Raw genomic sequence first — 23,175 nt, forward strand, 5'->3', positions numbered from 1 at the left:
GGTTTAAATAGAAAATCTCAAAAAAAAATTTAAAGAAATGAAAAAGGCGTCGACTCCAAAAAGAAGAAAAAATGTAAAAGGCTTTGTCGCTGGTCGGTGACTCGGTGGCCATCCACTCCCTCCAAAATAAAACAGAAACCTCGATATCTTTCCACTAATCTGACAGTTATTAATCTCACCACCAATCACTTGGGGCCACGTTTTCACACCCCCTGAATCAAGTATATTCCCTCACAATTTTTCTTTACAGCGCTGACACCCCCAAAACCCTAAACCCCTGATTTCTGATTCCGAGTGGTCTATGATCGCTCATTTCGAACGCAAGCTCAGCTGCTCAAGCTTGCCGAGTTTCATTAGTATGCAAAGCTCTGTCAAGCAGAAACTTCGTGCTTTTCTATAGACTCAGTGTGCTGGAAGATGTTGAGCTACACTGTATTGCTCGGTTTATTTCTTCTTCTCATGGTGGACCAAACGGCGTCGCATTTGAGCTCTGGTCCACACATTGCAGACGTCAATATTCTGCTGCCTCCCAAAATGACTCATCCGGTCGAGTATAGGCTTCAGGGAAGTGATGGTTGCTTCAAATGGTAAGCCACAGTGTGTATCTGTGTGTGTATATAAATATATATATACATACATATGTGTGTATCTGTGTGTGTATATAAATATATATATACATACATATGTATGTATATGTTCGTTACTTTTTTTTTTTACCAATGCCTGGAAAATTGATGTTTCTGGTAAAACGTTTATTTAAAATTGTATGAAATTTTTTGCAGGTCATGGGATCATCACGATATTCTGTCTGTTCTGCCCGAATATAATTCAACTAGTCACTGCTCAACAAGTGCGCGGTTGAGATCAATTGCTCCTTATAGTGGTCGAAAGGAGACTGCTGTTTACGCTGCTGATGTAAATACTGGAGCTGTGATTCGCTGCAAAGTGTTTATTGACAAACTTTCCAGAATTCAGATATTTCATAATTCCATTAAGCTTGACTTAGATGGGCTTGCCACGCTTCGAGTCCGTGCCTTTGATAGTGAAGGTACTCTTTGAAATGCTAATGATCACGAGATGTTTGGGGCCATTGAATTCTCAATTTCATTTCTTGGTAGTGCACTCATTGTTGATGCTCAATTTTTTTTTTCTTTTAAAGTTTAATTCGTTCTGGTTCTAAAGTTTAAGAAATTTGTCAACATGCATTGCAGAAAATGTGTTTTCGTCACTGGTGGGCTTGCAGTTTATGTGGCAGCTGATGCCTGAACCTAATGTATTGCCTCATCACCTTGTTCATGTCCCTCTAAAGGACTCTCCCCTGAGTGACTGTGGCGGGTTGTGTGGAGACCTAGATATCCAAATAAACCTTGAAGATAATGTATGCATTTTGCAATTTGGTGTCAATGAGGAATATCTGCGGGTCACTGCATTTTTCACTTTGCATCTAACTTTTTTTTATTGTATGATACAGGGTGTATTTTCTGATCTGTACGTCGTAAAGGGAATTGAAATTGGGCATGAGATTGTTTCTGTGCATTTGCTTGAGCCTCAGTTCAAGCACATGACTGATAAGATTGTTCTAACTGTAGCAGAAGCCATGTCGCTAGATCCTCCCTCACCTGTTTTTGTCCTTGTTGGTGCAGCTGTTCATTATAGTCTAATAATTATCCGTGGCAACCAAGCTCAAGGTTTTTCTTCCAATCCTTCTACATGTGCTATAAAGTAGTAAACTCTTTGTCTATTGCGGTATGTTTAGGGCCGCTTGAAGGATAAAATTTCTTGATTCAGGGCCTAATTCTGATTTTCTACTTAGGTTTCTTTCTATTCGAGTTTCACTTAACTAGTTTGGTATTTTATTATATATTTTGAAGAATTAACTTTTTGGTGTTAGTTTCACTGGATACACATGTAGAGTTACGTGTATATGGCTCATATTTAGAGTTACATGGAATATTATGCTGCAGTATAAGCTTGTCCTCACCAGCCATACTACCTTTCTTCATTGGGCCTTTGCAGTTGTAAATTTGCCGTCTCCACATCATCGATGGTCTGTTTCAAACTCTTCAGTTGCTCGTGTTGACTCTATGATGGGCTTGGCATATGCGTTGAACTTAGGGGTAACTAACACCATAGTTGAAGATACAAGGGTTGCTGTCCACATACAAGTGTCGTCACTTAATGTTGTCCTGCCAGATTCTTTATCTTTATACATGACACCTCTATCTACTTCTGGTGATCCTGTTGAAGGAATTAAAGCAATTCCATCCATGACACGTTGGTATGGTGTTTCTGGTCGTCGTTACCTCATTCAAATGAAGGTTTTCTCAGAAGGACCAGATGCACAAGAAATCTACATTACAGAGGTAAAGCATGCATTCTTCCAGTATCATTGTTCAAACAATGATATATCCAGTTACTTTGCATTTTTGACTAGTAGGGTTCTTTCTTCTTTTCATTTTCCTTTCCACAATGTGAATTATGATCGTATTATCAAAGATGTTATTGTTTGTCCTATTAATTGCTTCTCTTGTCGAATAATGTTCTTGCATTCTCTGTTTTTCTCCCCATATTTACTTCCTTTTTGGCCCAAATTTCTGCAAATGTCCTTTGTTCTCATCTGATGCTAATGTCTGTCTTGCATTATACTATAGAAATTTCTGTTTTTGCTTTATATAGCAGCTTGTTATGTTTTTGGCTACTTTCCTCACAGATGTTCCTTCTGTGAATTGCAGAGTGATGACGTAAAGTTGTCCAATAACCAGTCTGATTACTGGAGACTTTTTCCTGTATCAGATGATATTGCAATCAAACATGGCTGGCAGAATTCTCTAATTCTAAAGGCAACTTCACAGGGACAGGATAAATTGACAGCTTCTTTGACTTACTTTAGTGGGCTAAATGAGACAAAGGAGGTAATGATTTGATCTTTAACTTTTTTCCTACTTCCTGATTTGTTTCTTATGATTCTATTTTTAATTTTATTCTTATTTTGCTTAATTTGGTTCGTCTCTGCTTGTAGGTTCTCAAGGTTGCACAAGAAGTCATGGTTTGTGATCAAGTCAAGTTTAGTTTGGATAAAAGTGCATCTCCAACCATTTTCCTTCCCTGGGCCCCTGCTATTTATCAGGAGGTGGAGCTACAGGCTACAGGAGGTTGGTAGCTTTCTAGATACTCAATTTCTTTAACTTCGACTCTAATGTTTCTTAGGGGATCTGAACACTATCAAATTATACAGGTTGTGCTAAGGCATCCAGTGACTACAAATGGTTCTCTTCAGACATGGGTATTGTGTCTATGTCTGCTTCTGGGGTTGTCCAGGCTAAGAAGCCTGGTAAAGCTACTATTAAAGTGCTCTCCATATTTGATTCATTCAATTATGACGAGGTACTGGGTACTCTATATGTTCTTTTGTGTCCTCATAGTATCGAGTGTCCACTGACCTTCTTACTCTTGTGCTTTATGGAATCTTTTAAAGTTCTGTACTCTGCACAACCTAATATCTAATCTCAAGATTCTTACACACACCCTCAAATGCTACACAGTGTTTACATGGATCTCTATATCTCTCTCTCTCACATCCCTATTGTCAATACTAGTTTTAATAGTATTTAGTCTACCGTGATAGGTTGTCGTTGAAGTTTCCGTCCCAGCATCTATGGTCATGCTCCTTAACTTCCCTGTTGAGACTGTTGTAGGAACACATCTTCAAGCTGCTGTAACAATGAAAGCATCAAATGGTAATGTCATATGATGTACACATATATACCAGAATCATATGGTACTTGATTTGTGTCAATGGTGGGTGGCCTTTTAAACTTTGATTTTTTATTTTCAGGTGCCTACTTTTATAGATGTGATACGTTCAGTTCCTTCATAAAGTGGAAAGCAGGCAGTGAGTCTTTCATTATTGTCAATGCAACAGGGGAGTCCCCTGCTTTAGACAGTTTAGGAAATGCCGACTTCCATGCATCAAATTATGGTCCCCCATGTTCATGGGCATATATATATGCCTCTGCTTCTGGCCGGGCTACTCTTCATGCTACATTATCAAAAGAATATCACAACTTTGATAGCTCTTTTGGTGGACCTATTGTCTTAAAAGCATCTTCACTTATTGCGGCATACTCACCGCTTAGCATTCGTCAGGCAGGTGATGGAAACCATTTCGGTGGCTACTTTTTTGATCTGGCTCTAGCAGAAACTGATAAGCAATTGGTAAAGTTGGACAAAATATACCTTGTCCATGGGACGCATTTGGATGTTATGCTTCTTGGTGGACCTGAAAAGTGGAACAATGGTGTTGACTTTGTTGAAACTATGGAAATCTTAAATGAACAACATGGTCACATTGACAATGGTGCTTCTGTGGAAAGGTTATCTGAAAGCTATAAGAGTTTGTACAGAATTTCATGCCAAATGCTGGGAACCTATGTAAAATTCCTCTCTTTATATTTCAGACGGTTTCTGATATAATTATCTTTATGCAAAATTCTTAATATAATATATCTTTATCCTACAATGACTCAGAAAATTGTTTTCAAACGCGGTAATCTGGTTGGGGATGGCCATCCTCTGCCTGCAGTAGCAGAAGTTCCACTGTCTCTTATATGTAGCATTCCTGCTTCAATTGTTCTGATAGTGGATGAATATGGTATAAATGATTTCCTTTCTTCAAAACTGCAAGTAGTTAAATTTTACTTTCAATATATTTTAATATACACTTTTTAAGATAATGGTGATTGGCCACTCTACAGTAAATGAACGTGAAGTCATACAGACTGCAATTCAAGCTGACCGCAGTTCAGGGCGAATTCGTGTCACCCCTGCTACTGTGGCAAATGGGCGCACCATTAGATTAGCTGCGATTGGCATTAGTAACTCTGGAGAAGCTTTTGCAAACTCATCTTCTCTTTATTTAAGGTGGGAACTTATCAGTTGTAATGAGATGGCTAAATGGGATGATGCTGATAATTTAGAGAGGTCGGAGCACAGTTGGGAGAGGTTATTGAGCTTGAAAAACGAGTCAGGCCTGGTACTTCCAGAATTTCATTGTCCTTTGTTTTTATATTATCATCTCTTAGTTCTGTTATTAGATTGACAAAATTTATGTCCAGAGCTTTAACTCAAGAAGTGAGACCTCGTCAACTGAATTTGTTTCTAGATTCATATGACGTTAAAGTATCAACTTTCCTTATTTTGTTATTGGGGTTTCTTTGTGGTCCCACATCATAGTATGTAAGGGCTATATTATGTTTTCCTTACCTTAATGTTTATATGCTAATATTGGATATGAGCTAACATGTTTAATCCTTTGCTTCTTAGTGTACAGTTCGTGCTACTGCCATTGGTTTCAGAGATAACATGGGCGGTCATAAGTCTGTTCCATTGCTTGATAGTTCAGAAAATGTTCTTGCAGATGCAATTCGTCTACAGGTATAATTATTCTTTCAATTTTTACTATATTTTCCTAAAGGCATCCCGTTCATATTTAGTCTTTTAATCTTCTAAATCTGTCAATCTCACGATTAAATTTTTTAATACTGAGCAGCTAGTTTCTACGCTAATGGTCAGCCCAGAGTTCAATCTGGTGTTTTTCAATCCCAATGCTAAGGTAGGCTCTGAACACATTATCAATACTCTATTATTATGGCTTAGTAAGTAACCATGTCTAGTTGCTGGGCAGATCATATTCTTTTTTACTATTTTCCGTATTTATTTATTTTTTCTTTTGGCTTCTATTATCCTTAATATCTCCATTTGGAATCAGTTAATTATCTCTCTGGAAAAATGGGGAGAAAAAAGAAAAGAAACACACAAAATGCAACCCTCCCTTTTGCAACGAAGTGGTAGTAATGACTAAGGTAGAGCTGTGGAATGCCTTGGACCTGTTTTCCTGTGCATGTGCTTTGGGACATGAAATCCCTAATGTAACATAAATTTTCCCTTTGGAGGATCATAATTAAAGTAAAGAGTTCCATGTGTTTCACGAAACTTGGGTAGGGATGGAGCAGGTCATCTGAGACATTGTATTTTAATTCATTTATCAGACATTTCTCTCATGTTGTTATGTGTCATGAAATGCCTTTGCTTGTTGTGGTTTATATATTATAGTGCATACATTTGGGCATTTTAACCTACACAATGCATTTACTATCATCTTTCAGTTAAATCTGTCAATTACTGGAGGGAGCTGTTTCTTGGAAGCTGTTGTGAATGATTCTCGAGTGCTAGAAGTCGTTCAACCCCCAAGAGGTTTACAATGCTCACAACTGATGCTGTCTCCTAAAGGTATGGGGACGGCGCTTGTGACAGTTTACGATGTTGGACTTGCTCCTCCACTTGCAGCTTCTGCTGTGGTAATTTCTTTATTCTGCTCTATCACTTGTTCATAATTTGCCAGTTAATAGGTAACTTTTAAGTTGGTTTTTGTACTATCACCTCATTCACCTAACAAACAATGTTCATTTTTTATGCTGTTGAAAGTTATTGTCTTTCTTTTACATTGAATCCCTTGTTCTTCCATGAAGTGTCAATTGTTTGATTTGGGTGATTAAGCTTCTCTGCTTAGTTTCAGTTGGAAATGATGCTTACCAAGTTAAGCGAAGATGCATGATAAATTTCCTCGATTACATATGTATGGAACTATTGACTCGTTGTAAAATGGATTTTAACTCGGGTTTCTAAGAGAATAGTATCACATGTCTCTCAGCTTTGGGTATTTCAAAATCACATTTACCAGGAATATAAACTTGAACAGATTCTTGAAATTTGAAATTATGCCATCAAACTCTTAGTGCCTGTTGCTTCAATTTCTTTTCACATTTGTTATGATTTTCGGCAGTCACAACCCTTTATCCTTCATGTTAAATATTGCTTGCTTTTGTAGACTAGTTTTTTTAAATTTTAATTTTTATAAAGGTGTGTGTATTGTGTAGGTACAAGTTGTAGACATTGACTGGATAAAGATTGTGTCACCAGAAGAAATAAGCCTTATGGTATGTTTTTTATTTTTTTGGTTATCTGGTATATTTTTTGCTCCACTGCAGAGCTACTGGGCAGTGAGAGGTAGCCTTCTCCCATTCCTCCCCCCCACCCAAAAAAATAAATTCAGTGTGTAGCATTCTGTATTTAATGATATCCTACTTCGATAATTTCAGGAAGGGACGTCGCAGACTATTGATTTGATGGCTGGGATTAGTGATGGGAGGACTTTTGACTCTTATCAGGTTTGAATTGACCTGATCTATTAGCTTCAGGAGTCTGGACTTCTGTCTCAGTTTGTCTTTTGTTGCATACAAGTGAATTTAGTGGAACACAATTAAGGGGATTAGTTCTAGTTCTGTTTATTTTGGTAGATCTAGACCTTGTTTGTGTTCTTGTCTGTGTGTTAAAGCTCATTTTTGTAAGCCATATTCTTGCTTTATATCTGACATGTGAGAGGCTTGATGAGTTGGAACCTATTGTGCAGTTTGCTTACATGAATATTCATGTGCATGTTGAGGATCATATTATTGAGGTGTTAGACATTAATGATATCTCAAGCCCAGGAGGTGGATACGTTAATGTCCCAAAATTTAAGATTTTGGCTACACATCTTGGGATCACAACTTTCTTTGTAAGTTCACTGTTGGCCTTGTACCTATGTGTTACCATCTTTAGTATTCTTCAAATTGTCAAATCTTTTTTTGTGGTGTCTGAATGATGAAAGTTTACTGAAAGTACTTGAAATCAGGTGAGTGCTGCACAGCAATCTGGGCATGAAATTTTGAGTCAACCAATAATGGTGGAAGTGTATGCACCACCAATAATTCACCCACAAGACATTTTCCTTGTACCTGGTGCAGCCTATGTGGTATGTTTCCGATATAAATCTCACCTTGTTTTTCCACCTTTCTGCATCTTTTTCTCTCTTAACAATTAGTTATTTATGCCCTTTGAGAATATCAATATGTAATATGAAAAAGAGTTTGTGCAGTTGCTATTTTTCAGCTGTCTGCAATTAGTTGGAATTTAAGGTTTATTATGCTACACTTTGTATATATAAAATATATAATTGTTGACTGCGAAGGCCCTGTATATACAAAATATGCATAGTCTTTCTTTCATGTTTCTTATAGGTATTTTAACAAGTTCATTCTCTTGTGCTTAGCTTACTGTGAAAGGAGGCCCAACAGTTGGTGTATATGTTGAATATATGAGCATGAATGGTGAAATAGCGACAATGCATAGATCTTCAGGACGACTGTCTGCCATTTCACCTGGGAACACTGTAAGATAAGATTGTATTGTAGCTGATACCAATTTACCGTATTCTTCTTAGCTATTTGTATGTGTTACTTATATTATATGAGTTTACTATTTAATAAAAATAAATAAAAATAAAGGCATGATATCATGGATTGACTAGCACCATGTCATTTTGAGGGTTTTTCATGACTATTGGATGGGGTTTTTGTAAATGGACACCTGGTCTTTAAATTATCAAGTGGGCAGTCGGGCACTTAAAAAATTTCAATCTGCTAGAGCATTATCTCTTATTTCTGTTATTTTCCTCAACCGGGGTATTAATTCTTCAGCTTTCCACCTTTTCTGTTAGTTTTTCCTTTACTTTTACGATCAGGTTGTTTTAAATCATAATATATAAGTAAATCCTAATACTAACAGAAAGACAAACCATTGTTTGAGCCCCATCTCACTTTATGCCTTCAAAAGGCAATGTTCATGTAAGACTTGGACCGAACATCTTGCTCATAATGAATGAGGCATGTTCAGTTGCCTTTTGCAAGAGGACACAATTTCTATTTTGGATTGGCCGCTCTAGGTCCATCCTCATATCTAGTTAGGTTTGGCTTTGGGACTTTTTGTCTCGTTGGGTCTTCTTCACAATTGCCAGAAGTTTCGGGTCTTTGGCTAGTTTTGTGTTAGAATTTTTTTCTTTATTCTTATCATTATTTTGATTTATTTATTAAAAAATGTGTATTTACACTTCAGAGTTTAGGGTTTGCTGATAATGCAAAAATTTGTGTAATCAAATGCATTTTTTACATACACCCAGACTATTCGTGCCACGGTCTTCAGAAATGGAGATACCGTGATTTGTGAAGCATATGGCAGTGTTAAAGTAGGAGTTCCTTCTTCGGTGATATTGAATGCACAAAGCGAACTGCTTGGTGTTGGCCGTGAGATGCCTATATATCCTTTGTTTTCGGAGGTAAGAATTACAAACTGTAAGGGTTATGCATTATCTCTTATCAGAATACTTACTTGTGGGTATCATCAGGGCGATTTGTTTTCTGTTTATGAGCTCTGCCAAAATTACCAGTGGACTGTAGAAGATGACAAGGTTACTACTTCCTGCAGCTTATTGTTCTGCCTGTGAATTCTCCCATGTCATTGCTTGTGGATGACCAGATATTATGTCATTAATTAAAGAGTTTTTCTGTTTTCATTGTCTAGGTATTGAGCTTTAATTTGTTAGAGCATTTGAATGGTGAGAAGTATGGGACTCAGTTGGATCCTTCAGAAAAAATTCAGTTCCCTAGCCATATGAGTGAGGAAGAGCTTGGTTTTATCAAAGTAATGTTTGGAAGGTATACATTGTTTTATAATTGTTATGTACATCACATCTTTCCTTTCCAGCTTTTATTGATATGTGCTCTGTCTGCATCATGTTCCATGTTAGACATGGGCAGGCTGAACGGGTAAACTGATTCTTCTTACTAGAATAATAAATTCCATCATATGGTAGACGGCAGATATATAAATTTCCATGAATTTTGAATATTCAAATATGAAGAAAATGCCAGACTAAAAAGATGATGAAAATCTCTTAGTTAAAAAATATTTCCATTTTTCTGTTTTCAGATCTGCAGGGAGGACCAACATTGCAGTCTCGTTCTCATGTGAATTTATATCTTCTGGTTCTAAATCATGGAGAAGATTTTACAATGCATCTTTATCAATATTGGTGGTGCCTGATCTCCCTCTTGCTCTTGGAGTCCCAATAACGTGGGTTCTTCCTCCTCATTATACTACAACAAGTATTTTACCTTCATCTTCAGAATCATATGGCCAAAGGGATAGTCAGAGTCACAAAGGAACTATTATCTATTCCTTGTTAAGAAATTTCCCTGACAAGAATGAAGGTGTGCAAAAGGATGCTATTTCCATTGAAGGGGACAGAATAAAGACATCAGAGAGTAACAATCTTGCATGCATTCAGGCAAAAGATCGTATCACGGGTAGAATTGAGATTGCTGCTTGTGTCAAAGTTGCTGAGGTATGAATATTAGTACCTGCTGATTGACACGATATATAAGGAACGAACTTTCTTTTCAAATATGGTCACACACACACGCACACAAGACATAGTGGTATAGGTTCTGAGTGCTGGGGAAGTGTGATTCTCGGTTTCAGATTTGTCTAACCTTCACTTCTCAAGATTGCTGAAAGTTTTTAGGAAACAATGGTGAAGTATCTGCACTTTGATACTTTTGGTATGGGCCTTACATTTCTATCAATTTTTGATGAGGTAGACTTATAAAAACTGAATCAGAATTCCAATTAGATTCTGTTGAGAGTATAAATATCCCAGATTGCATATTCTAAGCCTTGCGTCTCAATTATAGAATCTTGGGCCTCTTCACCATTGCCAATTTGTTTTGGATTGGATGCTCAAAGTAGACTCTACTTCAATGGAGTTTTTCACTTCTCAAAGTAGATCTTTAACCACATAATCTTTACAAAAGAAATTAAGATAAGCTAGGTTATGCTTCATTATAATCAATGTAAAAGTGTTGAGGTGCTTATTTATTGCCTTTTGTCCCCGTTCTTGACTTTATTGCTTATTCTAAGAGAAATGCATATTCTGGTCAGGTGTCTCAAATAAGAATTACGAACAAGGAGGAAGTACCATTTCACGGGATTAATCTTGCTGTTGGTGCTGAACTTTCTCTTCCAGTAGTCTATCTTGATGCACTAGGTATTAATGTTTCAGTTATATTAATTAAAATTGGTACTGTACTGTACTTGGTTAAAAAAAAAAGGGTACTGTACTTGATATGTTTCAAATTTGAGTCTAAGTCTTTTGTGGTTTTTCTTTGACTAGGAAACCCTTTCTATGAAGCATACGGTGCTGTTCTCTTTGATGTTGTAACCGACTCTCCGGATGTTGTGTCCATAAACAAAAACAACACTCATGGTGGCAGTAGAAATATCCATCTTAAGGTCTCGTTGATTCCAAGTTCTTTTTTTCCTACTCAAGTAGCTCCATGCAAGAAGCTGTGATAAGGATTTCGTTTTAGATATATTAATCAAGCAACATGCATTTATGTAGACAAGAACTAGCTGAGTGAAAGAACAGCAGCATCTTTTAGTATCCGTTTGATTTTCTCAAGCCTTATGCTGACGCCTGTTTTTCTAATTTCTGGTTAAAGGCAATGCAGCATGGTAGAGCTCTTGTGCGAATATCCATTTATCGTATTCCTCAGAAGTCGGACTATATCCTGATATCAGTGGGTGCCCATATACATCCTCAAAACCCGGTTCTTCATATAGGAAGTCATCTTAACTTCAGCATTGAAGGTAGGTTATGGCAAACATTTACTTTGGAATTCATATGTTGCATATTGTTACAAGTCTTGACATGTTTCATTGATCAATTTGTCTTGTTTGTTAAAGGATTCAGAATTTCTTTCTTTTTTCGTTTTTTTCCCTATGCATTGTTGTACCTTATATGGACCCTTTTGAGTAAGGCATTTTGGCTCTTAATCTAGTTTCGTTACAGCAGTAGATCATCGAAAGGATTTTCAAGGAAGTGCAGTCAAGCGCTAATGTTTCTTATTGCGATAGCTCAACCATGCACAAATTGGATAAAATTTTGTAAAAAATTCTTCACGCAAATGCACCTCATATGTAAATAAATTCATAATAACCGAAATCCCATTGACATCTCCTCTTCTTTTTCTGAAATATTTTAGAAAAGTGTAGTTTTGTTAAATATATTCTTTATTGTCATATGTGCATTACTCGTTTGTATCTATTGCTATATGGAAACTCATCCTCCTTAAGTTGAGGTCACAATTTATAATGGGTTTGCTTCTCTAGGTCTTTTTTTTTGGGGGGGTGGGGGGGTGGTTGCATACTAATGATTGGTGCTGCACTCTCAGGCAATATCTTCCATGCAGTACAATTAGATGTGGAAATATCACTTAGCAGTTTTATGCTTCACATATGAGGAAGAAAAATTAATCACACACATTAGAAAGAAACATTTCCTGAGGTTCTAAATGACATTCTTTGTGAATTTTCCATGTATAGAAGTTTGAAGACAAAGGTTGATCAAGTTTCCCACTCCACCTCACCTCCCAATGACATGTTACATTGTTTATCTTGATTGATAGGTTTAAATGATAAAGTTTCTGGCCAGTGGAGTACTGCCAATGGAAGTGTTATATCTGTGTCCCCATTGTCTGGAGTAGCTGAAGTAGTGGGGGAAGGTACAACCCAAGGTAAACAAATACTCTTATGTTCTGTTGGATCTACTGGTCTAGACAAATTTATGTAAATGTATCTTGACCCTGTGATTTTTTGTAAATGATGACACAAAATTTTCACATTCATACGTTCTTTCTTGTGAACAGTATTTTTTGAAGCTTCAAGTTTGAAGCTGCGAACAGCTGTTATAGTGCTAACAGAGGATATTGTATCTGTGGATGCTCCAAGAGAGACACTAACAAATGTTCCCCTCCCTACCAAAGGATATAACTTCTCTGTGAAGATCAGGTTTGTAAACCATGAATGTTGGATATGAATATAGGATGTCGGACTCAGCAACTCTCTGAAATGTAGACAATTAGACGTGATTACATATGCATGTCTTATTAAATCTATAAAGTTGGGGCATATATTTTCTACTTTAGTGAGCATTTACATGCAGCAGAAGAATAGCTAGCAGTAGCTTCATGAAAAAAAAGTTTCTTAACAGAATAAGTAGAAAGAGGTAGACCTTTCTTATCCTACATATTTTACTGTAGAATAAATATGAATTCTTTTGGATTCCAGAAGAAGTTCAACACTTGGAGTAGGACCATGGTATCAATTTTAATGCATAATTTTCAAGGGATCACAATATAACCGTTTAGCAAACTAATGCCTGGTATGTGGTCAGTTATCCGGGGAAATTCAACACATAGAAGTGCAATTGAATGCTGAAGACATTGATTTGCAGATATGGTTGCTTGTAAAATTTGTTCTATCTTTAAGATATTTACATATGCTAAGTAAAAATTGTTGTATCATTTATGTGTGCATAACTTGGAATAGCTTATAGATAACATAATATCTACCACCTTTGATTACCACTTCATATTCCCTATTTTGGGTTGTATATTTATATAAATGTTTGACATATATATATACATATATGCATGATTTTTAGAATCATTCTGCATGTCTTCTTCATCATTAATATCTTTGTACAGTTCATAGGATACATAGGCCAAAAAATGGCCTTTCTTTTGTCATTGATATTTTTTTGGGGACAAGAATAGAAGTAATACTTCTCAAGGAAAGTCTGATAATGTTTTCACCTTTTTCTATTTGTTTCAAAGCAATAATTACGACAAGTTTAAGGCTCTTGGAAACACCAAGGGACTCCAGTATGACTGTAGAGTGGACCCGCCTTTTGTTGGGTACATTTCTCTCTTACTCTACTGCCTCATTTGTTTATAAATTTACCCAGTTGTCCTTATTGAGCTTTACTTTTTTTTTTTTCTCTTCGTGGACTACAGGTATGCAAAACCATGGTTGGATCTTGATACCGGTAACTCATACTGCCTCTTTTTCCCTTACTCACCGGAGCATTTGGTTCGTTTGATACCCAAGTCCAAGGATATGAAACCAGATATATCTGTTTCCATCAATGCTTCATTGAGAGGAGCTGATCATGTTTCAGGATCTGCTTCTGCTCTTTTTGTTGGAGGGTTTTCCATATTGGAGATGGGCAAGGTAGTGACATATTCTGAAACATTGTAAATGGCTCCTATAAGTCCTTGATATCAGGAGTCCCTTCAAACTTATACAATAAAAATCAAAACAATGGTAATAGTGTTTGACGTAGTTGTTGCTTGAATGTTTCAGGATTCAATGCAGTTGAATCTGACCCCATACTCTAACAAGACTATTATAACAATCCTGGGCAACATAGGTAAGACCTAAGTAGACAGGATGCATTTCCTGCAACCACACATGTGCATGCTCCTGGCCGCCATGCATTATTGGAGTTTAATTATGGTTCTGGATTCTAATGTCATCAGTTGTTTTCTTCTGATTGTAGATGTTGAAATTTATTGGCATGAGCGGGAGTCATTAATCATTACTCGCATCCATACAGAAGGTTTTGGGATTGGTGGACGTGCAAAATATGAGGTGAGTACGGATTGCTTAAAATTTCCGTTGCATATCAATGGAGATTTTTGGATCTTTTGTACAAATGAGAAAAAAATCATTGGTTCTTAATGATACTTGGATATTGCTTCAGAGAAAGAAAGAGAAAATACGAAAAGAGAGTTTTATTATTGGTAAAACTTTTCCTTTTGGAAGGAGAGTAAAAGTTAGTTTTTGAAAATATTAAAAGTAATACAAGCGATTCCATGGTTACAAATCCTATTTATCCTTCTATTGTGCAGCAATCTACTGACTGAATAGGAAGTACAACAATGCTTAGCACAACAGTTTAATTTCATTTCCGTATGTTGATTTTGATATCTTTCACGGATTATGGTACTTGTCCATTTTAGGTGAAAATGCTGGGAGCCAAAAGATTCACAGATACAATTTTCATCACACTCCCAGTCAATGGTGAATCTTTTTTTTCCCTAATTCTTGATCTTACTACACTCTAGGAGAAAAGGTGGATCTTTAAGTATTCTTGGAACGAGGTTATACAAATTTATGTCTCGTATGCAGGTCAGAGTGTGGAAATCGACGTTAGCTGTGACCCCGGAGAAAGAACAGCATCTGAAACTACCATTAATTATACCCTTTGGACAACGGTGCTTGGATGTCTTGCTCTATTGATTTTGACAGTGGTTGTCTCCATATGTTATTTGGACAGACTGGGTAGATCTCCCCAAACATCTATTAATGTTCCTGCTACTCCAAGTATTGCAGCCCCAGTCACACCTGCACGTAGCAGCCCAGCTATCGGGAGTGAATCTCCCCGAACACCTCAGCCTTTCATAGATTATGTAAGGAGAACAATAGACGAAACCCCTAACTACAGGCGAGAGCCTCGGAGGAGGGTTAATCCACAGAATACTTTCTAGTTTCTTAGACTGTCATTAACAAGTTAGATAGGACACTCGGTCTCTCAGAATGATGTACGGAGCTCATGAAAATGCAAGTGCTGCTGACTCTGCTGAGAGCCAGAGGCATTCTTGTCCAAATTTTGGTGTATTTCATGTACGTTTGGGGAAGTTAATGTATTTATACTCTGTATCTCTAAAAGTGGAAAAGTAATGGATTTTAAGTTTAAATCTTAAGATCATGCTGTGATGTTCTCTGAAAAGGCACGCCCCTTCACCCGAAGAAGAAATTGGAGTGGTTAAACAGATCAACTATTTTTCTAAATTTTTTGTGCAATTTTCGTTTTACATTTTTTTCCCATCGCTTTTACGTAACATTGAGTTGGAAAAAGAAAAGAAAAGAAAAAAAACTGGTATTTGTTGAAGTTTTGTTAATTAATTTAAAATAATTAGACTATTACTTGTAGCAAAAATAAAATACTAAAAAAGCAGGGCCCCTTTTTTAACAAGACGAAAAAAAAAAAGGAAAACACTTTACAATCGCAATATATCTTAAACTCAAATGCCGTGAGAGGGTTTAAGAGCCTCGGCACCAAATACTGAACAGAATACACTTGAGTTTGGTCCTTTTCGGTTTCGGTCTTGTGTCTAGGGCTAACTAACTTCTTCTTCTTCTTCTTCTTTGGAGGAGCTCTCTGTGTATACTTTGAGTCAAAATTCGAAATCCATGGATTCGCAGACTAACGATGCCAACCTTGACGGTGAAGCTCACGACATTAACAGGTCAGACCACAGAGATGAGGCGGAGGATGAAGACTACAAGTCTCAACCTCATACTGGCGACGGAGCCAGTCCTGGGTAATCTCTCTTTCTCCTCTCCTCCACTTTTAGCCCCCGTTTGGTTCCTCAGAAAATTTGGGCAAAACCAAGACAAAAACGAATCTCAGCTAGTTATTTTTTCTGTAATTCCGTAGGAAAATCTTTATAGGGGGTTTGGCCAGAGAGACAACTACAGGTAGGGTTTTCTTTTTCTTCCTTTTTTTTTCTGAGCTAATTGCAGTGTTTTTCTAATTATTAGGGTTTCTGATTGTAAATTTTTTGTGGTAATGCAGCGCAATTTATAAAGCATTTCGGCAAATACGGTGAAATTATAGATTCGGTGATAATGAAGGACCGGAAAACGGGGCAGCCCCGTGGGTTCGGTTTTGTGACCTATGCAGACCCCTCTGTCGTTGATAAAGTCATTGACGAAACTCATGTTATCAATGGCAAACAAGTAAGCTTTTTTTACTTTTATTCGCTCACAATCTTGAGTTGCATACTTTCTTTTTAATATTTTCTATGTCATATCAACCTGCTTTATGGTCTTTGATTTTTCTAATTTGTAGGTGGAAATCAAGCGCACAATACCGAGGGGAGCAATGGGGTCTAAGGATTTCAAGACTAAGAAGATTTTCGTGGGTGGAATTCCAACAACCGTTAATGAAGGTGATCTTTTTTCTTTTCAGTTTTTGGTTTTTCTTTCATTATATAGTTGTTGAGGTACTTATTTATTGTTTGTAAATGGGCAGATGAGTTTAGTGACTTCTTTTCACAGTTTGGAGAGGTCAAGGAGCATCAGATTATGCGAGACCACTCCACCGGTCGCTCCCGTGGCTTTGGATTTATTACCTTTGACACAGAGCAATCAGTTGACGAACTCTTGGACAAGGGGAACAAGCTTGAGTTCGCTGGAGCTCAGGTGAGCTATGTACTGAATATAGCCTATGCTTGCATTTCTCTGTGCCCGTATATGCTTTATAATTGCCTTACACGGTGCGGATCCTGAAATAGTTATTATGTGCATTAGCTATTGTATTGGTTGTAGTTAGCATTTTGGTGTTTGTCAAATTTTGCGTTGATGTTCTACATATCCTCTTTAATGTCAAGTACTGGTGTCATTCACGGGGGCCCAGCTCAGTATCTTGATTATCAAGATTTCATGTTTATTGCATGTGTTGTTGTTCTCACGTTGGCAATTGAGTTTTTGCTCCCTTCATATGTGCTGCTTGCAAGACCTCATGATAAAATTATAATTCCAGTTGGCTTTTTTATTTTTTTTCTTCAGCTGGTGGATGTTGAATAATAGTTCCATTATGGGTTGCGCTAGTTCGTTGCTTAGTTCAGTATAGTACCTGTAGATTACTGAAAGTTCCTGTTGCTTTATTTATTTTTAAAGTGATGGAATAAGGAACCATATACAAATGCTTGAACAAACAAAACTGAGGTGGAATTTATTGTGCACAGGAAAATAGTTTACATGTACTCTACGGTTGCGGTGAACATGCAGTTGTGGAAGAAATCTATGGATCCAATTATGTTTTTACTAGATGCATCTTTGATCAATCAAGAGGCTTGATGATTTAGATTTTCATCTCTCATTTCTTGTAGGTGGAGATTAAAAAGGCAGAGCCAAAGAAGCCAAACCTACCTGCAGCCCCATCAAAACGTTACAGCGATTCTCGGCCTGCATATGGTGGTGGGTATGGAGATAGCTATGGGGGATTTGGAGGTGGCGGTTATGGCGCTGCTGGTGGTTATAGGTCAACTGCGGCCTATGGTGGTAGGGGAGGTAGTGCATATGGAGGATATGGTGGCAGTGAATTTGGCGGCTATGGAGTATACGGAGGCGGTGGTGGTGGTGGCGGTATAGGGGCTTATAGGGGAGAATCATCCATAGGATACTCGGGCCGTTATGGAGGAGCCTATAGCAGAGGTTATGATCTAGGAGGCGGTTATGGTGGAGCTGGCGAGAGTTATGGGGGATATGGAAGTGCTGGTGGTGCAGCTGGTGGTGGTTACGGGAGTGGTTATGATGCAGGTTTTGGAGGTGGCTACGGAGGTGGTAGTGGAGCTTCCTTTTATGGTAGTAGAGGGGGATATGGTGGTGCAGGTAGTGGTCGATATCATCCATATGGGAGGTAGAAGGTTTGTTGTATTTTAGGACTAAAGAAGTCTTGCAGCCAAACGCAAAGGTGTTGTTTGTAGCTCTTGGCTTCAAGTCTACTCTACTGGCTTATGTTTCCAGTTTCTTTTATTTTTGTGTCAAAGATGTTCCATATTTACCTTAGTTTAATTCTTTTTATTTCTTTGAAGGATCAATTTCCATTTTACCCTTTTCTGTACCAAGACTACGAGATCAAAGGGACCTGGTTCTTTCTTATTTATCTGCCAATTATCAGTAACAGGCTGCACATTGTGCAGATGTTTGCATTAGACTCGTTCTCCGAAGATATTTCTTCTCCTTTTTGTAGGATCACCCTACCATTTATGGTAATGATTCCTTGACCTCATCCTTTGGAGATTATCTTACAAAATTCTCAACTGGTTTGCTACTTTTTGGTTGGGAAGTAAGTTCACATCGTTCTATCTTTCTTGCCCTTTTTCCCTGGCAAGAAACAGAAAAGTGTTGTTTATGGTTTAAAAATAAATAAAAAATCTCACATGCGCCAGATGACACGAATTTCTTCTTATGGTTTCCAAGCACGCTTATACGTATTGATTTGGGTTTATGTAATGTATGTACTTTAGGGGCTGTTTGGAGTACTTCTGAAGGGGCCAAAAATGTTTCGTAACAACTAAAAGCACTTTTGATAGCCTTTGGCAGAAAAATTTATAAGTGTTTTTGGGTTACAAAAGTGCTTTATGAAGAAGCACTTGCTATGTGTTTTCTCAGAAATCGTTTCTTAGGAAAGTAGTTAGATATTTAATAAAATTACGCACTTCCAAAAAAGTGCTTATGAAAAGAAGTGCTCTTACATAATAAGCACTTGGATATTCAATGAAAAAACAAATTACGCCCTTGTAATAGAAGCACATCTGAAAAAACGCTTATAAACAGAAGTATTCCTACATAAACATTCCAAATGGGCCTTAGTGTTTCTATTACATTTAGTTTTTTATTAACTTTCCCATGATACAATCAGTATTGGGAAAATCTTTGTAGACGTTCGAAGTCAAAAGTGTTTGTAAACGTTCAAAGTCAAAAGTGGTGAAATAGCATTTTCTCACTTTTCTGTTAAAAGAGGTACAAAAATTGTGGTGTCCGATTGAAATAAGTTGATAATTCAGTGGCGCCTGAGAAATTAACCCCCCCCAACAAAAATCGGAACTATTTTTTTTCTGGCATTATTTCCCTTTCTCCGAGCTGGTCTGCCTCTCAAGTATCAGCCACAGAGAGCTCGAGAGAGAATGGCCATGGTGTCCTGGAACCTGGGCGTGGGTCCACACCCAAAGGTACACAGAGAGATAGATACACACCAATTCATGGATTTTATTTTTCTATTTATTTATGTAAGATTAGCTAATCTCCATTTTCCGTTCCCATTTCCTTTTTTTTAATTTTTTTTTCTAGCTACTTCAAGTCTCTTGCAGAAAGAAAGAGAGGAACAGAGATAACCATCACCCTTACAAAGTAATCGAAATAACGCCTCCGCCCAAGAACCTTGGCGTTCGATGCTTTCCCTCCGTAAGTCCCTACATCTTGTACCCATTTCTCTATTTATGCTCATCATTTGCTCATTAACATTCATAATCCACTTGTAAATATCATGATTTTGGGTTTAAGCCTACCCAAATTGTGCTTCTCACTGTTGCTGGCTTCCCAAATTGAGATTACGATATGTTGAATTTTATTCTACCAATTGTTTTTTTAAGTTTTTGTTTAAGGGATTGCATAGCTGGATAAGGAAAAAAAAAAAAAAAACTATTAAATTGAGAGGCTCAAGTGTTTCCCTTTCTTAGACAGATTGGGATATGTGCAGCCTTGTGGCAAAGAAATCCCACGAATAATTTTAGGGATCGTTCTGATCTGAATCTAGGAATGTCTGTTTAGCGGGGAATAGGCATGTGCTGCATTGGAACTGACTGAACTATATTGCTCTTGGTTATTGTGTTATTGTATTATATTCAGGTTCTGATCCATGATGTTTGAGATAAGTTTGTATGGTATGTTATGATGAGCTGTTTAAACTCAATTATTGTGATGACTAAGTATGAATGATGTGGATTAGGGTGTGACTAAGTATTAACTTTAGAAGGAAGTCTTTAGAGTGTAAAAATCTGGAGATTATAATAAGAACGCCACGAATTGCCTAGCAGGCAGCTGCTTAATCGATGTCTTGAAACTTTGAAAGAGTTGTTAACTGGATACATTTTGCTTAGGGGTGGCATCATCACATATTCCCATGGATTGGTGTAGGCAAAACTTTTGGGGAAATCACAAACTGAAGCTCTTTTTAGGTTTCGGAGGAGACTGAACCCCAATACATCCCACTTTTGCTATCTTTTGTCTGATAAGCATCACTGTGCCTGAGAAAAAAGGCAAAACCATACTAAAGGCTGTGAGACCCGTTTTAATATGTATTGACAGATAAGCAATACATTTCACACACTCAGAAAAATAATGTTTGAAGGATATATCTGACATCTCAACATTGTAAGGTGCCCCAAGGAGAAAATGCTGCAACTCTGCTGTATTCAGGTCTCCATCTCATATCCTTTTGACTAGCCATCAACCAGCTGCCTCCGAAGGAAATGAAAGAAATAGGAGCATGTTTCTGTTGGGATATGTGACCTTGGCTTGGGTCATCTCAAAGAGGAAGATGGTAAAATAAATAAACAGAGCTTGACATGTAGGGTTAGGATGAAGAGATTTTGAGGAAATTATTTGACCTTGGCTTGGATCATCTCGTATATCTAAGGTCTTTGCATAATTTTAGTTTCTTAAATGTCTAAGCGCTATTTTATATTATTCGGAGATTTGTACTGGCATGAGAGATGATTCAGATATGGGATCAAATGTTGGATCTTTGTATTTTGGCTAGCAAATGATCACACCCTCTATGAAACTTGAACTTCTAACACTTCTCTCAAACTTTATGTACACCCAAACTGATTGTTTATGTCTGTCATGTTGTCAGTATTACTCTGTAGGTTCATTTATGGGAATTAATAGTCCTGGTATGATTAGTGGAATTATGTCTGTCATGTTGTCTATATTACTCTGTTTGTTCATTCATGGGGATCCAAGTAGGCCCTATAGCTATATGATTAGTGTAATTTACTGCTGGGGTATCTATTTTTCTTTTCTTTTCTTTTCCTTGTGTATGTATTCTTATTGAACCTTCCATGCTGCAGAACCTACAATGTGGGGAGAGTGTGACAATAGAAGGCCAAACTTACACAATCTCAGCTGTAACTCATAGGTACCAGCTTCGGAAGGGGAAGTACGAACCTAGTGAGAAGAGGCTTGATGTTTTGTCCACGGCGAGATATATCTTAAATTTGTACTTGGAAAATTTACTAGAACAATCATGACATTTTCTTTTATGTTATTAGTTCCACTCAATCACTGCACACACAATCTCAAAACAAAATGAAGCGAATGTGGTGTTCTTTAGTTTCCTTATCACATCGCTGTGCCAACTTGCTAGTTTGTCCATGTACAGTGAAGGAGAAAAAGAAAAAGAAAAGCAAAAGCAGAGGGTCTGTATTATTATTGCAATGGAGATAGATGCTATGATTGTTTGTTTCCAGGATTGTTCGGTGCTTCTAGTTTGTATAACCACTACGTTTTTCTTCATCTTTTTTTTCTTTTTTCGGAGGAAATGGAGAAAGTCTAGCCTGCGGAGGCACGGCACAGCAACACCGAAAATGATTGGTTTAAAGCAAGAACTTTTGTTTAGGTGATTGGTGACAGTGGTCCCCACTAGTGTGGACGTTGTCTGAACTCCCCCTAATGATTACACGTGTCCGTTGGCACCACTAGAGTTTAAGGTGCAAAAACTCACAGCATCCGTCATGTTCGGGAGCCATTTATAACCGTCTGATGCCTGATAGGAATCAAATTTTGAGGACTAGGAAGGAAGTGGGTTTCTGGGACCCACTTGATAGCAAAGCATGTTACGTGTATGCGGTCACCATCATGAAAGACTACTCAACTACCGTATTTGCCCTCCTTTTGTGCTTACCGTCTGCACTACATACACCAGACCCGGCGCCGGACCCACCAAAGCCCCCATGTGCAAGAATAGTGGGACCCAGCGGCGTTGCATTCTGGACCCACATGCCCGAAGTTCGTAACATGGAATTGATAACGGGCGCCCTGTCTGAAAAGACGAGTATGCCCTCCATTTGCTTCACCGCAGGCGTACCGTAGTTTCATGCGACGGGCATGACAGCCGTCCACGTGCTTCTGGCGATGTTCACGTGTGCGCATGTGACCCCCCCCTCCTGCTTCCCGCGAAAGAAGTTAATGAAATTGGTGCGCGGTTTACTTAAGCCCCATGTGATTACGACTAATATAATTTCATTATCATCGAAAAATTGACACGTAAATTAATGTCGAAAGAAAATTAAAAGTCCTCGATGCGCTCCCTGAATTTTGGTGTTCTTCTGGCCAATGAGAAATATTTTGGTTGTGTTGACGGGATTGTCCAATTGCATTCTGCATGTGATTTGACTTACACCACGACAGGTGGTGATATAAAAACCCATCAATTTAGAAATTGACGGATCTTTTCGCTCTTAGATTAGATTCCATTGATATAAAAATATATATAATATTTCAGGTGAAAGAATGCTTGATGCTTGAAAAATGCGACAATGTTGAGGAATATTCAAAGCTTACCTTTGTTTTTTATTGGTTTGGTCGTGAGACGGTGAGACTACCACTTGATATTATGGTGTTTTCTCTAGAAGATCAAATCCTCAGACTTTAAGAAATCACAACCATAATGTTCATGCATTTAAAATCTGAATTCATATTTAGTTGTAATAGATCGGTTTTTATTAACTAGTCTAAATCACGTCTGCAAACAGAGAACGATTT

General features: G+C 37.6%; 3 protein-coding genes across 5 annotated transcripts; all 3 read left to right on the forward strand.

The window, feature by feature from the left end:
• The first annotated feature begins 110 nt into the window (after positions 1–110).
• Positions 111–15,542, forward strand: EMB3012 (embryo defective 3012). 2 transcript variants are annotated; one of them, XM_088249754.1, is made up of 35 exons: positions 111–587; positions 783–1,048; positions 1,212–1,378; positions 1,472–1,688; positions 2,017–2,363; positions 2,733–2,912; positions 3,020–3,152; positions 3,236–3,384; positions 3,626–3,737; positions 3,836–4,431; positions 4,528–4,651; positions 4,755–5,032; positions 5,323–5,433; positions 5,549–5,611; positions 6,165–6,356; positions 6,936–6,995; positions 7,158–7,226; positions 7,469–7,615; positions 7,733–7,852; positions 8,150–8,269; positions 9,056–9,211; positions 9,281–9,343; positions 9,457–9,590; positions 9,865–10,279; positions 10,876–10,981; positions 11,108–11,226; positions 11,436–11,583; positions 12,402–12,509; positions 12,642–12,783; positions 13,611–13,691; positions 13,791–14,007; positions 14,140–14,206; positions 14,336–14,427; positions 14,799–14,859; positions 14,968–15,542. In XM_088249754.1, the coding sequence occupies exons 1-35, from the start codon at positions 418–420 to the stop codon at positions 15,324–15,326; spliced, it is 5,889 nt and encodes a 1,962-aa protein (XP_088105880.1). In that variant the 5' UTR covers positions 111–417; the 3' UTR covers positions 15,327–15,542. The 2 variants fall into 2 exon arrangements, with proteins under 2 accessions (XP_088105880.1, XP_088105881.1); XM_088249755.1 differs by lacking the exon at positions 111–587 and having other exon boundaries at positions 976–1,114.
• A 303-nt stretch (positions 15,543–15,845) lies between these two features.
• On the forward strand, positions 15,846–18,560 carry LOC148296154 (RNA-binding (RRM/RBD/RNP motifs) family protein). Of its 2 annotated transcripts, XM_088249756.1 has the most exons (6): positions 15,849–16,163; positions 16,280–16,320; positions 16,418–16,581; positions 16,694–16,793; positions 16,877–17,046; positions 17,736–18,560. In XM_088249756.1, exons 1-6 carry the CDS (start codon positions 16,033–16,035, stop codon positions 18,267–18,269), a joined length of 1,140 nt encoding a protein of 379 aa, XP_088105882.1. In that variant the 5' UTR covers positions 15,849–16,032; the 3' UTR covers positions 18,270–18,560. The 2 variants fall into 2 exon arrangements, with proteins under 2 accessions (XP_088105883.1, XP_088105882.1); XM_088249757.1 differs by lacking the exon at positions 16,280–16,320 and having other exon boundaries at positions 15,846–16,163.
• A 794-nt stretch (positions 18,561–19,354) lies between these two features.
• On the forward strand, positions 19,355–21,876 carry LOC110755956 (uncharacterized). The gene is made up of 3 exons (XM_021957284.2): positions 19,355–19,580; positions 19,699–19,812; positions 21,483–21,876. The coding sequence occupies exons 1-3, from the start codon at positions 19,536–19,538 to the stop codon at positions 21,660–21,662; spliced, it is 339 nt and encodes a 112-aa protein (XP_021812976.1). The 5' UTR covers positions 19,355–19,535; the 3' UTR covers positions 21,663–21,876.
• The last annotated feature ends 1,299 nt before the right edge of the window (positions 21,877–23,175 follow it).

The sequence above is a fragment of the Prunus avium genome, chromosome 3 (genome assembly GCF_965620075.1).
Source record: "Prunus avium chromosome 3, drPruAviu1.hap1.1, whole genome shotgun sequence".
In the NCBI taxonomy this organism is placed as follows: Eukaryota; Viridiplantae; Streptophyta; class Magnoliopsida; order Rosales; family Rosaceae; genus Prunus; species Prunus avium.